The following is a 19,533-nucleotide window of genomic DNA, read 5'->3' as shown; positions in this document are numbered from 1 at the left end:
TACTCATATAGTAACTATGTATAAAAATCTACATTGGCCTGTACATAAATATTATATTTATAAGAAAAATATATAATACACCACTAATACGAATGCAACAAAAGTTAACTACCAATTTTAATGAATCAGATGTACCGGACAGATGGAAATTATTGTTCTTACTTTTACCCTTAAGTGTAAAATTAACAATTCAGTGTACTTAAAAAGAGAGTAAAACTGTTATATCATATTTTTATTTCTTTTGTTTTTGGTTTTTGACGTACCCCTTACCCATTTTAATATGGAAATAACGCCGGCATTTACTAGGCCATCTAATTCTTGCCTAACAGCACAAACTCTCACACACGCTTACATTCAATCCAATGTTGTTTACCACAAAACATAATCAATGCAAATCATCACACACGATGATAAACATGACCCATAAAAGGAACCACTACTATAAATTCATTCAATTATCCTTTCTTCCATAAAGTTCCTTTCCCTTACCCCATTAAGTAATTTCTAGTAACCAAACCTTTTCTCTTGCAATATTGATACATATACCCCATAACCCTCCAACAGAAGGAAGAAGAAAGAAGAAGATGGCTTCAAGTTGCATATCAAACTGTGTGAACGATGCACGTGTTCCTGTTCGAGCGAGCTACGTGAATCTATACAAGTGGCCTGAATCGGACGCAGAGTTTGTGAGATCCAATGGCAGGAAGGGTGATAATAATTATTCTAATTTGCATCATGTAGTGTACGGACACCCAAGGGTGGTGGATAGAATCTCATGCAGGCAAATGTATCTGAAAAGCTACAAGTTTTCGAGGAAAGAAACAGTGCATGAGAAAACCCAGAAATGTTTTGAGAGGGTGAAGGACAAAGTGGCTTTTAATTTTGATGTTGGGAGCAAGAAGAGAAGTAGCAGGAGGAGAAGAAGCAAGTGTTTGGTTTTGAGGAAAATGAAGGAAATCTCTTGTGCTGCTTTGATTAGGATTTTTCATAGATTCTTGTCTTGTGCAGCCACCGTAGGTGTTGTTGATAAAAATGGTTGACCTAAGGTTATAACTTAGATATGTGAAATTGGTTTTGTTTCTTTTTCTCTAATTATGTTTGATAGAGAAGATTTTTTCCTTTTAAGTGTTGTTATTTTCAGTTGTTTTAATTCATTTATTTATTTTTATTTAGTTTAAGGTGTGAACTGTGAACTTTCTCGAGTAGGAAACGTTTCTGGCTTTAAATCAAGCAAAGAGATTTGGTTAATTTTATTTATTATATTTATTCATGTTTTATTTTCTCATCTTTTTCCCTCTACAATGGTCTTGTTACTACTCTTTTTCTCTTTGTTTTAGTTTTGAGACAATAGTTTTCTGCCTGAAGGAAAGTAAGGGGAGAAGCTACGTGTGCTTTCGAAAGTCTCATGAGTCATGGATAAACTCAGTCGTTGAGTTTGTTAGCATCTTTCTCATTTATTTCTTATCTTCTAAGACAGTAATGTTTGGTCCATTTTTACATTTATGATTTCATTGTATTCATTAAAACATTGGACTATTTTGAGAAAATGTAATTGATATAACCACCTACTGTCAAAACCATAATGTTGCCTACTCAATTAAGGAGACAGTCTTGGATTTAAAATCTTGCTAGAAAGTTAAGGTTCAAGTAGTTTGGCAGTTTTAAAAACTTAACATGGGTTCATTATTTTCTAGCATGTTTTTTTCATTAAAGTGAAGGTTGTATTAGATGTCTGACAACATAAAGCTTCGTTGAATCTTTATTATATGAGTGAATGATGTGGTTAATTAAATGCTAGGTCATTGACCATAAGTAATGTTTTTTATCCCGAGAGTACAATGTCAATTAAGCAATGGTCACTACATCATCACCTAGAAGTGAAAATAAGCAAGAGTTCCCTCGTTTCCATGAATGATGAGACATTAGTTCACCGGTCTAGGATATGAATCAAAACATATAATATATACACTCTTATAGACAAATCAATGAAAATAGTAGACATAATGATGAAGAGGAGAATCAATTTTATATGCTTGTATGAAACTAAGTGTGTTGATGAGAATGCAAAAGAATTGAATGCTTCAAAATTTAAGTTGTGAGACAGTATCATGAAATGGGATGAGAATAACTATTGATAAGGCATATAAGATTTTATAGCTAAGCAAATAATAAAATTAGGACCCATATATTTTTGTCCTCAACTTTTGATTTTATAATAGTCAACTTAAGGATGACAATGGGGCGAGGCATGATGGATACAGATAGTGCTTGCCTGTTCTCATACTCATACTATTTACGGATACGTGTACGAATAGGGAGTGAATGCATACCTAATGGATTTTTTAACTTTAAGTATATATTTATATATTTTGCAATAATCAATATATATATAAAATAATTATTACATGAATAATACAATTTATATACGTTAAATTTTCCATTATATTTCTATCACTAAAATTTATTAGAAATAGATAATATGTAATTATAAAATAATAATAAAAAGTATAATATATAAGCTATTTGTGCGGGAACCTATTATGGGTACCTACAGGATGAATATTTTTGTTATCCCTAAGCCGACACATATTTTAAGTGGAAATAGTATCTTATCATATTTAAGAGTGGAGTAACATGTTCTCAATTTGATTTCTTTCTTATAAAGAAATCAACTATAGAATTTTACTTGAACTAAAAAGTCATATATCGAAAGAGCTTGAAAATCCAACATAGAACTTTGGTAATGTAAGATATAAGAGTAGAGTGGAGTGGAGTGAAAATGGTGAAGTTAAAATGATAGAATTGAAGGGTGATGAACAAAAAAACATCCAACATAGGATTTTGGGAAAAAGAATGAAGTTCTCATAATATGAGGAATAAGATGGCCATATGAATTAATAAGATGATAAATGAGACAGTAGGTGAATCTAAACACTTTGAACCAAAGAATAAAGAATTATGATTGTGAGACAAAAGTGTCCAAGAAAAACTTAAAGTAAAAAAGAAATGTTATAAAGCTTGCTTCTTGTTTAAAAATTTTGAAACTTCAGAAAATACATGATAGAAAAGGAAGGTGCGAAGAAAGCAGGGAGTGGAGCGAAAGATACATCATATGATGAATAGTACAAATTGCTATGTAGCAAGCAAGTATGAATATAAAGGTGCAGTTCAGTTTTTTATGTCATTAAGTGGTCCAACCGAAAACAAAAACATGATTCAATTTAACTCAATTAATTGTAACTGTTATTATAGGAATTGAATCAAATTTGTCATGAATGGTTTGATTCAATTCACTAGTTTTATAGTGAAAATAATACGGAAGCATAAAATGAATATTGTGAATCTTCATTAATTGATTAAAGGATTACAAGTTATGTGTTTATATACACAATACAAAGATAACTTGTGATACAAGTAAAAACTTAACAAACTAACTAAGATATTAATCACATGTGTAAAATGTGCGAAATGTGTCATGATAGCTTTGATCTCTAGTAGTCCCCCTCAAGCTTGAGAGTAAATGTTAATGACTTCAGCTTGATAATTTGATTTGATAACAGTGTGATGGATTAGAATCTCGATTATCATGTGATTGAATTTTCTCAACCACTTATTATTTTCCTGGTCAGAAATCTTGACTATATTCCCATGGTTTTCCATGGTTTTACATTGTTGGAAGATTCTTTTGAGTATGCAAAAGAACCCAAGTGTATTCCCATTGTTGGAAGATTATTTAATAAGCATATTCAAGAATTGATGCTACAACGCATGCTTTTTGCATATGATATTATCCTAATTAGAGAATCGGGAGGGAAGTTAGAAACATGAAGATAAATATTAAAAACATATGCCTTTAGTGTAAGTCGACCTACAATAGAGTATATGGAGTATAAGTTTGGAAAAAGACAAATATAAGGATAGCATATCATAACCTACCACAAGTCACCTAATTTAAATATATTTGGTCAATCATAGAATCCCAATGCAAAATTGAGGGTGATGTAAACCATATGATTCAAGGAGGGTAGACAAAATAGTGGTGTATCAAGTGTCATGTGATAGAAATGTTACACTCAAACTTAAGAGATATTGTAGTTGTAATGTTATATGGAATGAATATTGGGCGATAAAGCATCAACAAGAGAATAAAGTCAGTATAGTGTATATGATACTGTAATATTGGATAAGTAAAACACTAAACATGATAAAATTATGAAAGAATGCATTATGGAGAAAGTTGGAGTAATACCTATTATAGAAAATATGGTTGAATTGCACTATAGTTTGAACATGTGTAAAGGAGACCATTAGAAACCTAGTGAGGAGAGTAAATCAAATAAAAGATTATCCAATTTCTAGATGCAAGGGAAATCAAGAAAAAACATTAGTGAAACAATTAGGAAAAATTTAGAGATGAATTTTTATCAATAAAAATGAGTTAAGATAGAAAATATATAATTGGAACCAACCTAACTAAAGTCTGATTATTATTATATCAAAAGCTCTTTTATGAGGATGAGGTATTTGAATTATAGCATTAGGAGGTGGAATTTCGAAATCCTTCGTCTACTTCCTTTTTTAAATTTACCTCTATGCTCTCTACCTTTGAGTGGTTTATATGTTTCTCTTATGTTTTAAATTCATCGATTTTAAAACCCTTTATCACACTAAAGATTTGTTTGTGAGTTAATTTTTGAGATAAATTGATAGAAGGGAAAGACTTGAAAATTATAAAATACATTTATGAGATGTTTTTTAAACCTTTCATTTCTCTTTCTTCACATTCAAAATTCAATTCGCAAATAGAAACTAAAAGAATCAAAGCCTTCCTTTTGGTGAAACTCTAGCTACAAGTCATGCTTTGGGTTTATTAAGCAACTCATTTCCATCCCTTTTAGCTCTAAAGAATCATTTGTACGCAATAGTAGTCCTTCTAAGGGTTTGTTTGGTAATTGTTTTTTAGGGGAATGAATAGAAAGTGAATACTTGAGAGTTATCTTACAAGTATATTTCATAACTTTAAGTTCTTCCCTTATCTCCATTACCTCAAAAAAGTAACTCGCAAATAGACCTTGAGAGGCAGATACTAGTGACCGAGTGTGTGATTTCATCATGACGTCATACTCTCATGCCATGGCATCATGCTAGTGGGTGGTAGAGAAAGTAGACTTGACTTACATGGGCTCAGAATAAACGACTTGGCTTGACAGTGTCTTCGGCTGTAAGTAAGATAACTTTGGGTTTTAGGATCCATGCCTTGCCTATTATGAGCAAAACTATGAGCTTTTTATACGAAACAATAGAAATGTGCAACAACAAATGATGTAGGACCAGGGTCTATACACTCAGTGAAGGCGAGACAAGGATGATAATGTGCAACATGAGCATATTGAGCAATGTAAGTGACAAGTAGTGGTGCAGTATGAGCAATGGTAGATGCATCATACAAAGTAGTGAATATGATAGAATTTTTTTAATTGGAATGGAGGAGAGTAATGTAAGATTAGTGGTAGGTGTAGTAGATGCAAAAATTGAGGGTCAACATGAAAAAGAAATGAAGATTCATCAAATTGCACACGTTTGGAAATAAATATTCTACCACTTGGTATTAAACAAAGATAACCTTTGTACACTAGCCTATAACCAACGAATACATACCCTTGTGCAGTGGGGGTGACATGCACATCCTAAGTTCCTCATATTGATGTAGGTTTGTGTTTGGTGAAACATTGTTTTAAGAAGAGTAGTGATATGAAACTTTAGGGAAGGTTCTTTGTTTTGAAATCGTTCGTGGATGATGTATCACCTTTGGCTGAGATTGCTTGAACCATGGCCCATGCTAGCTTTGTTTTGGCCGAAACAACTTGTAGGCAAAAGCTTGGCCGAGACAAATTGCTCTTTGACCGAGCCAATTTGTGAGTTGGGACTTTGGCCGAGTCAGGATGCAGTCCTGGCCCAGGCTAGCTGTTCTGACCGTGCCTAGGTGTTTCTGGCTCAGTCTGTGTGAGTCTGGCCGAGGGTGGATGATTCTGGCCTGGTTTGTTGTTTCTGATCGAGGCTAAGTGATCCTGGCCAAGTCTGGCTTGGTCTGGCTGCGTCAAAATTGGTTTTGGTCGAGCCAAATTTTGTGTAGGCTAATTTTATGTGGGCGCCGAAGATATATATGTTAAGATAGAAGAAATAGAGTAGAATGAAGGATGACGATGCCACAAATAAGGGAGTTGTTTGAAGAGCCAAGTGATAATCGCCATAAGGTAGGATCCTTGATAAGATTAATAATTCTTGGTTCAACCAATACTGGTTTAAGGAGCCTTAGCTCAAACAGAGGAAATCAATTCCAAACAAATTCCAAAATTATCTTATTCATCATTCAGCACGCATACATATAGTGGCTTGGCTAGCTTGACCTCCATGAAATTACAATGGAAATTAAGTCTAATAACTTGCCTAATTAAGACACTACTTAATGAGTATCAAACATAGGATGCCTCTTGCCTAAGAACCTAAACATTAACAAGGCCTTATACATGTGATTCACAGCTAAGACATTTAGAAGAATTCTACACATGCGTATTTGCCTATTATTACATTAAAGATGAAAATAAAGATGAGTAACATAGGTTGTCATTTGTTGCTTGAATTCACGACCCCAATGCTTTGAGAAACGTTGGATTCCAACTTAATTGATGTCTTTGGCCAATAGCATAAATTATTTGAGCACATAGTGGAAAAGCCTTAACTGAAATAGAAAATAGTCAAAGGATGCCATTATAACCGATCTACGAAGTTTTGATGAAGACAGGATCTTAGATGGAAGCTTGAAGACTTGGACATCTCAACAAACAACATACAAAAAACTCAAGGTCATTGTCATAGAATCTAGGATTGTCTTTTTACATTCTAGAATCCTAAGATGATTGCCTAGTATTGAGTCTTAGAGTAGGTAAATCCAAGATGGAAGTGTCTCCCACAGAGTCTAAAATAAAAATAACATAAAATGAGGCATAACATCAACACATAAATATATGATAATTAACACTCATGCATTTGCATTTAGCATACATGATTTTATGCATAAAGGTTAATCATTTCTAAAATCATGATTGCATGATCATTCATCATATAGGGTGTTTACAATTTAAGATTGAAAAACCATTTTTAATGAATTTAATCGATTAACCCAATTTGTAATCGATTAAGTCCTAATGAAATCCTTAATCGATTAAAGAAAGTTATAACCTCTCAGGATTTCTGTGTATTAATCGATTAAGTAATCTTTTAATCGATTAAGCCATAATTGAGAGTCTGTTTTCAAAAACCCGTTAATCGATTAACATGACAATTTAATCGATTAATATATGTTATATGAGTTATGAGCTAATTCTGTTTATTTGAAACATAATCCATTTCGTTTTTTAAAACACTTTTCTCTTCACTTTCATCAAAGAAGAACGAAAAATATCTGAGACAAAGAATCAAATATTCATTGTGCTAAAAAATTTCAAAGCTATCTTGATGTATCATTGAGTTTTCTTGCATGAGCTTGAAGAGTGAAAAAAGAGAGAAAAAAGAGAAAAATCTTTACATTGAGCAAAACCATTTTTCATTCAATTGAAAACACTCCTTGCACGATTTCATAATTAGGTTTTAGGGTTGTGTTTGTGAGATCTTTTTGTCAAGGGTGATTAGAGCCGAATTTAGAGTTGTTATCCACACATTCTAGTAAGCAAAGTAACTCGGCGAAAGTTCTGAAATTGAGGAAAATTCTCGTGATGTGTGGTATCATCACAGGTTGAGAATTAGGAGTCTTGATTCGAACAAGAGTTTCGGCTAGGGGCAAATTGCGTGAAAGGTGTGGTATCCAAGTAGGCGTAGATAAGGGGTCAATCCGGGCTTTGTGGCTCATCGGTTTCAAGAAGGAAGTTTCTGTCTCGTTGTATTGCAAGTGTGGTTGTAAATTACATTTCTGATTAGTGAATAAAATCTCCCATATCAACCGGGGGGACTGGATGTAGTTTGTAGTGGACCGTAAACGAATCAGGATAAAAATCCTCGGGCAAAATTTCTCTATTCCTATCTCTTTATAGTTTAGTCTTTATTGCTTCCTATTTTGATTAGATTACTGTGATTAATTTCTTGTTGTGTTAATCTGTTGTTAGTCAATAATCAATCTTAGGATAGTAAAGATCAAGAATTATCACGATTTTTACGAAGCAAGAAAACTAAATTTTCAAAGTAAAACAATCAGAATAATCGATTAACGTTCTGATAATAATCGATCAAGTGAACTGGCTTTAATCGATTAACCCTGTTGATAATCGATTAACTGCAACAACTTTGAATTATGCTCAATCATTGGAAAAGCGGGACTGGCGATCCACGACACCTATTCACCCCCCTCTAGGTGTAGTCATACCTTATTGGTATCCAACATTAACTCCATTCACAACTCAATTGATTGTTAGCATAGGATCCCATATTGAGTAATTCTATATGACCATTTCTCCTTTGGTCACATGGTTAATTTATTATCTCACCATCAAGTCTCCCACGCCTAGTATATGAGCATAGGATTCTTAATTCTTCATGGTCAAAAGTGTGGAAAATGAGCACACAGCTCATGGTCTTGACTTGGTCTTGACTTGGTCTTGACTTCCATTGGATTCCAAATCATAGATAATGTATCATATGCAATTATGCTCCACGATTCAACATATGTATAGTGATTGTAAAATGGCTAGGACAAGGCTTTATTCTTACATAATGAGCCTTCAACAACTACACGGGCGGTCATGGGTAGTAGCTACCCGCTACCCATTTCAAAATAGGAGAGCATTATCCATACTCGCCCGTACCCGTGTGCGAATTCTGCGCAATCATTGGAAAAGTAGGACTGGTGATCTGCGACACCTATTCACCCCCTTTAGGTGTAATCATACCTTATTGGTATCCAACATTAACTCCCTTCACGACTCAATTGATTGTTAGCAAAGGGTCCCATATTGAGTAATTAAAAATTTATTTATAATATAGGAAACCTTTCCTATATTATAAATAAATTTTTAATTTTTTTACTTCTATTATGTTTCAAATGAGATGAAACTTAATTATTTTTGTACCTTTTGATTGAATATTTGGCAAAAATGCTAAATTTATTGGTGTTTTCTATTTGTGTGATTTTTTGTTCTCATTTCCTTAAAAAAATTATATATTTTCTTTGTAAAACATATGAGTTTCTACACATGTAATAATATTTGTAGGATGTTTCACCACCAAACTCAATAAAATATGTAAACAAAGTAAAAAGAAAAAATGTACATAGTATAATGAATGTTAGAATAATGTACTTTTTATTTTAATTAAATATAATATATTAATCATATAAATAATAGGTACCCGCTGGCACGGGTACCATAATACTCGTACCCGCTCGTATGTACTACATGTATTTTTAAAAACTCATTTATAATACCCGTCTGTGACCCGTACCCGTACTCGTGCCCGTACGGGTTTTACCCACGGGTATGGTTTTTTTTGTCATCCCTAGATGAAATCCACACGAGCCATCTTGTAAGACTTGAGTGCCACAACTTGGACTATGAAATGAGCTTCCATACACGACAACATATTCATGAGCCAATTGTCTCTCCTCCAACAAACCATGAGGGTTACACTTTAAATGCCAATTTTTGAATTACAAGGCTTATTTGAAATTCTAACTTTAATAAAATCATTCTGAAATTATTTAATTAATAAATGTAAATAAGGTGCCAACAATGCCCATGGGCCCTATCACTTATTAAACTCAAAATGACCAATTAATAGTCCAGCCAAGGTGTCACGCACAGCTGACCAGATCATGCGCCCAGTACCTGGTTTGCTATGCTAGTGCACCATGATACACATGCGCCCAACGTCTGTGTCCCATACGCCCAACGTCTAGTGCTGCTCATGTCTCTCGGTCAAGCCTGCTTCCACGCCTAGCTTGGTGCATCTGTCTCGTTCAGGCTAGGACATGCTTGTGTGCCACACCTAACCTGGTTCTATGCGCCCAACGCCTTGATCAGGTTTGGCCCTTGTGTTTTGGTCAGAATTCTTGGCCTGGCCTGGTGCCTGCTTGGCTTGGGCAGCTTTTGGCCAAGGTCAGATTTTTGGCTCATGGCCATTATGAGGCAATTTATGGACTTCTCCGAAGAAAATTGGGTCACCCCCTCTTGGATCACATCAAGTATAATGGTAGAGGGTTGATGTAGGCAACCCATTTACGATGTAAATAGTTCTGATGAAGGCTTCTGATTCGTAAGAGTGTAAGAGGTACCGGATTGTAAAGATTAGCCCCATTTCAATAAGATGTATGTGCTACATTTCTTCAGACTCAGGTGTGTGGGAAACTAAATATGTAGAATGCTATTAGTGTTTCAGTATTTGAAAATGACAAAATACTCTATGCTATGGCCAGTTTGAATGGGCTTAATGGAGAATCCAAGTTGTTTTCTAATCATGGTTTTAAAATGTATAAGCCTCTGTTTGGTTGAATAGAAATAGAAGAGAAAGAGAAAGGAAAGAGAGAGTTTGAAGAGAAATATGAACTTTCTCCTCTTTGGTTTAGCAAAGAAAGTGGGAGGAGAGAAGAAAAGTGGCATGGGTCCCACAAAAATTGTTTCTCTCCATTGATGCAAAGAAAGTATGGGGCAAAGTTGTTTTGGTATCAAAAGACAAAACTATCCCTAAGCTTTTGTACTTTTTAAGCTACCTTTTGTTTTTATTGTGTGGATATTTGTGTAATTTAAAAATTTATATATATCACTTTCTCCTCTCTTTCTTCTCTACTTCTCTCAAACCAAACAATACAACAATCTACTTTATTTCTCATATCATTCTTTCTCTCCTCTCTCTTTCTCACCTTTCTCCATTCTCTCATTTTCCACTCCTCAACCAAACAAAGCCTAAAGGAGGCTAAGGCTTGTGATTTATTGTGCAGTAGATAGATCCAAGAGTGATTGGATTAAATATCAACGAAATGGATGTAGTACCTAGAACAATTTGTGAAAGGAACAGAAGAAGGTCCCTATATGCATGAAAATACCAGTTCAAGTGGTTTCGTGTATACAATGGCAGAAACTAAAAATGGCAATTTATGTGATTTTCCCGTGCAACATGCTTGACAAACTATGGGGAATTTTATTGGTATCAGCTTAAATACTACATTGTTTCAGTGCAAAATTCACTATTTTTTATGATGGATGGCCTAACCTAGAGTGTCATTTGTTGTATACATGATCAGTCTTTGTCCTAGGAGACTGAGATACATGAATACATGATGGATTTATTGATCTACACACATAAGAACTCAAGCTATTTGTACATGTACTGGCAGAAGAAAATGGTGAGGAAAGCATATTGACACTGTCAATGTACCAATTGGACACCTTTACACCACAGCAAAGTATTATTAAACCCGGTTATAATTATTATTTTTTTGCAAAGCTCAAATGTTTTACGCACCAAGTGTGTGAGAATTATTTCTCCTACATATAATATATAATTATATATCAGATGTTAGACACCAACTTACAAACATAATTGACATACTCCTTCCTAAGAGTAATCAGTAACACGAAAGACAAATTAAAATGAAACAACAACCCTATGCAGTTAGAAAGTCCTACACTAAAGCCTGCATTGGCAAAAGCTATATTTTGAGAAAACTAAAATATCCAATACAACTAATATACCTCGACTAACCAAAAGCATATGGATGCTTGAGCTCAAGCGCAATGGACAGTCACACAGACTTCAAACTTTCACATTGAGAGCAGGTATAGGATCATGCAGAAACTGTATTTGCCTTCAACATTCATACACTTTTGGGTTCCTCACCTGCTCCAACTAATTTCTAGAACTACACTTTATTTCTGACGGATGAGGGAAATTTCCCCAACATTCACTTACCTAAGATTAGACTAGTACAAGCACAACGGTATCAGCATATAATTTATAATGTTAGAGAAACATTAAGGATACTCGAAAGAGTATAGAAAATCATCTTAAGCCTGCTTTTTAAAATACTACTCCATCTCTTTTACAATGCGAAGTATAGTTGATCAGATGCAAACAACTTAAAGTGACTTGTTCCCAATTTAAGTTTCCAATTTATGCTTCAAGTACTAAAAACAAATCAGCATTTCCAGCAGATGTTTCAGAAAACAAATAAACAAATATAAAACTGTAGCAAATAATAAAAAGTACATATTTATAGTGTAAATAGTTGGTGTTATAACTAACAAGAAAAGCCCCACTAGCTACACTTCAAGTTTCTCTTAGTAAGTATGCCTGAGCAAAGCTTTCAAAAGAGAACACAGAAACATGGAAGACATTCTATTTGTATTATAGCATTTTACATGAAGTATGAAACAAAAAACAAAATTAATAAGAGTAAGGAAGGTTTGAATTGTGTAAACAAATGATTCAACTTAAAATTGTGTAGTTCTTGCTCCAATCCAATACATTCAAGTAGAATGTGAATATAGAAAATTCAAATACAAGAAGAATGGTCGATCATTAAAATACAAATAAAAAACAGTAATAGCCTTATACAAATCCTCGAGTGGAAACTGCTTTTGAGTAACATCATTATCAAACTTTTTTCCTATTCCGCACAATTCATTATCAGCATAACAAACATAGACAAAAAAAGCTAAACATAGAGGCAGTATTCTTGTATCAATGTGCTTCTAAGAGCATAAAGTTAAGGGTAACCACAAATATGTGGTAGTAGTAGTGGCAAATTCATTGGAGAACCTAAAAATTTGCGGCAGAGTGGTTAACAAAAAGGGTAAGCCAAATTTCTTCAAAACCAACCTCAAAGCTCAAATTCTTCGTCCCTGAGAGCCATCTCTGAAGCTTCCTCTTCCTCCTCATCAAGCACAAAGTACTCGTTCCTCTCCACAGGCCTAAACATGTAGAAGATGATAACATAAAACACAAGACTTGCGGCTTCTTCAGAAAAATTACTGACCCATTGGTACTTATATGCCGCAATAGTCCTCAGCGCGAAAACCACAATGCGTGTAAAATACAAGTACCCAATGACCACAATGTAAAACTGCCTAAACAGAGTTAACTTGGCCAAATTCCTCGCAGCCTTGCCATCGGTTTTCGATGTTTCCCTGAGTGACCTTATAGACCAAACAATCGGGAAAATAATAGCACAACAGCATATAATATCAACAAGCAAGAAAATCTGGTTCCAAGTAACCCAATCCTTAATAAAAGGCCCAGTTTCGCCTATAACAACAGAAGCCAAATTGGCTAAAACCTGAAGCGGGATCACAATCATCAACACCTTCTTCTCCCTCTCTTGCAAAAACGGTTTCAAAAACGACCACCCTGTCCCGATCAAAATGATAACCGTGAATAACAGCACGACTCGAATAAACTGGAAAATGTAGAACGGTATGTCCCAGCCGTGTGGTGTCCCGGTGACCTTAACATAATGTTTGTCCTCGGCTGCGCAAATGAGGTTGATCGCCTTCACTAGGAGCAGCGCAGCCATGAGTAGATGGATCCGGTGCACGGAAAGTTTGTTAGTGTAACAAATGTAAGTCCAAAGGAGAAGGAAAACAAAGTAAGTGATTGCGAAGACGAAATAAAGGAAAGGGAGTTGTGACTGTCCAGCGGAGAGGAAGTTTTTATAACCGTCGGGTTCGAGATTGAAGAGACGAGTTGTGAGGGACATAGAGACTGAGGTTTCAGGTGCGCAATTGGAGAAGAAGAGGGAGTATTCGTTGGGGGAGGGGACGGGGAAGGAGCGGTTGAGGGAGGCGGAGGGAGGAGGGGAGAGATCGGCGAAGGTGAAGAGATGAGTGATGTAGTGTGAATGGAGGACACAGAGGGAAGGGTTTTGTTGGATCTCGAGGAGGATTTGGAGGAGAGATTCTTCGTTTAAGAGGAAGAAGCCGAGGAGGGAAGGGTCGGGTTGAGGGGAGGTAGGGTGGAGGGTGATGACGGAGACGGAGGAGACGGAGATGGTGAGGTGGCCGGTGTGGGTGAAGCCGAATTTTTCTAGGAGGATCATGGGGCGGGTGTCGGAGGATATGGTTAGGGATTTGATTTCTGCGGTGGAGGGTGAGAGGAGGAGGAGGAAGAGGAGGAGGAGGGGGAGGAGAGGAACGGTGGAGGAGGCCGTTTTGGCCATTTTGGGAAGGGGGGATGGGATGATTCCGATGGAGATGGAGTAACAGGATTAAGGCGAAGGAAATCCCAAGTTCGTTGTTGTTCTGAATTAATGATTGCGATGTGAATTGAAATGGCTTTTCCACTTGCCATTTTAAAAAAGGACGTCTTAACGCCTAGGCCATGGGTTGTAATGTAATTGTCATCAGATTAAATCAACCTCAGAAGCACCTACATCCTTTCCTACATGGTGTGTTTCAAAGTGGGAATTACATTAAAAGAAAAATATAATGAGATGTGACTTTATATCTCATAAATATAATGATATGGTACTTCACAATTTTCCTCACTAGTATTTAAGAGAATTCTCATTTTGTGTTTTAATGTTTGACCGTGTTCAATATTTTATGACATCGGTTTAAACTAAAAGGGGAAAAATGTATATACTAATAGAGTAAGAGTTTTTATATTGTTACTATATTACATATCATTCATTTTTAATTATCATCAACTTTTAAATAAAAATAATGTAATAATATTTTACATATGTATAAATCTTTACAGATATTACATTCTTAAATTAAAATTAATTTTAATCATTTTTGTTTGGTCCATATATTTCTAGTATTTACCATGCTCTATCCTAATTTAGATATCTCTCAAATACTTATTTTGAATATTTTTAATGAAGAACCGGTTAAAAAGGAAATTAAAATATGAAATATAGTTGAGATGAATTGGTGTTACTTGATTTTGAACTTCCTAACTTGTGAACATAAGTTAGATGTTATCTTTGCAATGATAGTGATGAAGAGAAGAGAAATGTTACAAGAAGCGTAAAAGTGAAAGATAATTAGTAAAAAGACAATATGATCCCATCTTACTACTATTTGTAAGTCCACCATCATCAAGTATATATATGGACTCTAAATTTAAATCTTGTACAATTGATGAAATTTACCAAGAACAATGACGTCTCCACTTCAAACTAAAACTTCACATGTTTTGAATGTGGTAAGTCTGGTCATATGAAGATGGATTGTCCTAACCTAAAAAAGAATGCCTTCAAAGGCAAGAATGAAATAAGAACTGGACAAAGAGCCTACATAGCTTGGGAAGATAATGATACTAGTTCTGGCTCTGAACCAAAAAATGAAGAACAAGCACATCTCTCACTAATGACATCTCATCACTCTGATGATTAAGAGGTAAATAAAACTAACCTATTTTTTCTTCAGAATTGCAACTTGCATGTAATGATTTACATGATGAATACATCAAACTCACCAAACTGTTTTGAAAACAAAAAAACTGAGTTAGAAGTATTCAGAAATAAACCATCATCTTCTTCATGACAAAATTGCATTTCTCTTGAAAAGAAAGTTTCAACATAAGTCTTGAACTTAATAAGATAAACAAGAGTAGCAAAAATCTGGACAAAATTATTAAAGATCAAAGACATTCTACAGACCGATGAGGTCTTGGCTATTCTAACACACAAGTTTCTAAAAAACAAAATATCTCAACAAAGATAAACTTTCAGAAACAAAGTTTTCATACATTTAATAGTAATAACAATAAATCTAGGATACATAAGCACCATCCTATATGCACTTATTGTAAGAACCATGGGCATACACCAAACACTTGCAAGATTATAAAACATGGTGTGTCCTTAGATCATTATAGATGGATTGAGAAATGTCCTAACCATGTAGCACCCAAAGAAAATTGGGTACCTAATATTACTTAACTTGTTTTGCAAGAAAATTTGAGAGTCGCCTGCAATCTATGGTACTTGGACAGCGACTGCTCAAAGCACATGACGGGCGACAAAGATAAGTTCTTTGTCCTTACTCCAAGGGACAAAGGCTATGTCACATATGGTGATAACAACAAAGGAAAAATACTTGGAGTTGGTAGAATCGGTAAGCAACCTTCAACAACTATAGAAGGAGTATTATATGTCGAAGGACTCAAACACAACTTGTTCAACATAAATCAACTATGCGACAAAGGATTTCGTGTGGCTAATAATAATAATGATGCATGGCTTTGGCATATGAGAATTGCTCAAATTCATATGGATCCTTTGAATAAACTAATTAAGAAAGATTTAGTTGTTAGTTTACCCTAAAATGAAGTTTGCTAAAGACAAACTATGTAGTGCTTGTCAAATGGGGAAACAAACAAAAATCTCTTTCAAACCTAAGCATATGGTTTCTTCTGATAGACCATTGCAGTTACTAAACATGGATTTATTTGGCCCCTCAAGGACCAAAAGTTATGGTGGTAACTACTATGCTCTTGTTATAGTAGACGATTTTTCAAGATATACTTGGACTCCATTCTTAGTTCATAAGAATGAGGCATTCAACGCTTCTTTTGAAGAATTTTGTGATGATTTGGGAATCAATCACATTTTTTCTACTCCTAGAACACCACAACAAAATGGTGTTGTAGAGAGAAAGAATCGGACCTTAGAAGAACTTGCTCATATAATATTGAATGAAACTAATCTCCCAAAATAATTTTGGATTGATGCAGTTAGTACGATATGTTATTGTTCAAACTGAGTTCTTATAAAACCAATTCTCAAGAAAACCCCCTATGAACTTTTTAAAGGTAGAAAACCAAATATTCACCATTTGCATGTATTTGCTTGTAAATGTTTTGTTTTAAATAATGGTAAAGATAACTTAGGAAAGTTTGATGTGAAAGCTGATGAAGGACTCTTCCTAGCCTACTCTCTTATGAGTAAAGCTTACAGAATTTTCAATAAAAGAACTTTAGTCATGGAAGAATCTGTTCATGTGTCTTTTGATGAAACCAATCCTATAATAAAGGATGAGTTAACTCTTGATGAAGAGGACTTGCCAAGTTTCCCTTTAAAAGAGGATTCTTTTACCAATACAACAACCAATATTTAGCATTTGAAAATGGATGATACTCTATATTCTCAAGAAGAGCATATTCATTCTAATTTACCCAAAGAATGGAGAACTCATTGAGACCATCCTATTGACAACATCATTGACAACATAAGTAAGGGTGTCACTACTCGTTTAAAGCTAAATGATGTTTGTTTAAACATGACTTTCGTTTCTCAAATAGAACCTTCCAAGATTGATGATGCAATCGAGGATGAACACTGGATTCTTGCTATGTAGGAAGAATTGAACTAGTTTGAGAGAAATGAAGTTTGAGAACTTGTTCCTAGACTAGATAATAGGCATGTTATAGGAACTCGTTGGGTATTCCATAATAAATCAGATGAAAATGGAATTATTGTTAGAAATAAAGGTAGACTGGTAGCATAAGGATACAATCAGGAAGAAAGAATAGATTTTGATGAAACCTTTGCTCTTGTTACTAGACTTGAAGCTATTCGGTTGTTACTTGCATATACTTGCTCTTTAAATTTTTAGTTATATCAAATGGATGTAAAGAGTGATTTTCTAAATGGTTATATACAAGAAGTGTTTGTAGAACAACCTCCAAGTTTTGAAAACTAAAAACATCCTTCTCATGTGTATAAACTAAAGAAAGCTCTCTATGGCTTAAAGCAAACTCCTCGTGCTTGGTACGATCGTCTAACAAACTTTCTACTTGAAAAAGGTTTTACCAAAGGAAAGGTTGATACTACACTCTTTATTAAGAGAATAATTCATCATACTCTTCTCGTTCAAATATATGTAGATGATATTATTTTTTGTTCTAATGATGAGTTTTGTGTATTGATTTTGGAAAAATGATGTAAGGGGAGTTTGAAATGTCTATGATGGGGAAGTTAAACTACTTACTTGGATTACAAATCAAACAACTCGAGGATGATATTTTTATGAGTCAATTCAAATATTGCAGAGACTTGATGAAAAGATTTGAAATGGATGACTGCAAGCCAATTGCCACTCCTATGGGTTATGGTACATACATTGATACAAATGAAGTTGGATAATGCATTTATATATCAAATTATCGAGGTATGATTGGTTCCCTATTATATTTAACTGCCAATAGACCTGATATAATGTTTAGTGTTTGTTTGTGTGTTCGGTATCAATCAAAACCAAAAGAGTTATATTTAGTTACTGTCAAAAGAATCATTAAATATCTAAAAGGCACAACTGATGTTGGATTATGGTATCCGAAAGGAAGTATATGTGATTTGGTTGGATATTCAGATTCAGATTTTGCTGGATGCAAAACTGAGAGAAAAAATACAAGTGGTACTTGTCATATATTAGGAAATGCACTAGTCTCATGGTCATGCAAGAAACAACCATGTGTTGACCTAAGTACTGCTGGGGCAGAATACATAGCAGCAGGTAGTTGTTGTGCCCAAGTGTTGTGGCTTAAACAACAATTACGAGAGTATGACTTAGACTTAGGATGCATTCCCCTAAAATGTTTCAATACTAGTGCTATAAATCTCACAAAGAATCCAGTAATGCATTCTAGAACCAAACACATAGATATACGACATCACTTCCTTAGGGACCATGTTTAAAAGAAAGATGTATCTGTAGAATTTGTTGATACTCATGACCAGGTAGCAGATACATTCACTAAACCCTTGACAAAAGAACTTTTCTATAAAATTAGACGTGAATTAGGTATATTTGATGAAGCCTACTTATCTTAAATGCTTATTCATAATTATATATTTGCTTCATTGTACTTATCTTATGCCTACTTGTACTTAAAATTGCTTAATTCTATTCAAAATTTTCAAATTCTTGGTATGTAATTGATTAGATATGATCAGTAACCGATTATCAGGCATCGGTATGCCTGAAAATTCGAAATTCTGGATTTAGTAACCGAATACTCTAGAGAGTAATCGATTACGACAATGAGCGGGAATCTTCAATAACCGATTACCCTCTTGTGTAATCAATTACCTAAGATATCTGTTTGAAATCTGGGAATTTTTTATGTTGAGTAACCGATTACTCTGCCCAATATTTAAGTTTCCCTCCTCATTTTTCAAACACTTCTTCTTCCTCCTCAAACCCTTCTTTTCGTGTCTACCCTAGATTTTCTCTAAAATTTTCATTTTTGATCCGATTTGTGTGATTTTTGACTCGTTTCATATCATATTTTCAATTCTGAACACTTCTATTCCATAGATGTTGTATTTAGTGGCCTTAATAAATAATATCCAAATATCTCAAACCTCAAAACCTAACTTTTTCAAAAACTCAATCAATGGCTTCATCGTCAAGAGCTAAGAAGAAACATACCAGTGTGTCTCAAAGGAAGCAATGAGCTTCATTTTCTAAGGTTAATCCTTTGGATTTGGCACGTCTTCTCGCAAATGATGATCAATGCAAAGTTTTCTTAGAGCATTTTCTT

At 34.5% G+C, this 19,533-nt stretch overlaps 2 protein-coding genes across 2 annotated transcripts; one reads left to right on the top strand and one right to left on the bottom strand.

The window, feature by feature from the left end:
• Positions 500-1,063, top strand: LOC109347151. The gene has a single exon (XM_019586872.1). It carries the CDS (start codon positions 585-587, stop codon positions 1,038-1,040), a length of 456 nt encoding a protein of 151 aa, XP_019442417.1. The 5' UTR covers positions 500-584; the 3' UTR covers positions 1,041-1,063.
• Positions 12,452-14,310, bottom strand: LOC109347565 (protein GPR107-like). Its single transcript, XM_019587482.1, has one exon. It carries the CDS (start codon positions 14,195-14,197, stop codon positions 12,863-12,865), a length of 1,335 nt encoding a protein of 444 aa, XP_019443027.1. The 5' UTR covers positions 14,198-14,310; the 3' UTR covers positions 12,452-12,862.

This window comes from Lupinus angustifolius, chromosome LG05 (assembly GCF_001865875.1).
Source record: "Lupinus angustifolius cultivar Tanjil chromosome LG05, LupAngTanjil_v1.0, whole genome shotgun sequence".
NCBI classification, from domain to species: Eukaryota; Viridiplantae; Streptophyta; class Magnoliopsida; order Fabales; family Fabaceae; genus Lupinus; species Lupinus angustifolius.
Note: the sequence above shows the minus strand (reverse complement) of the source record. Positions and strands in the feature narration are given on the sequence as shown.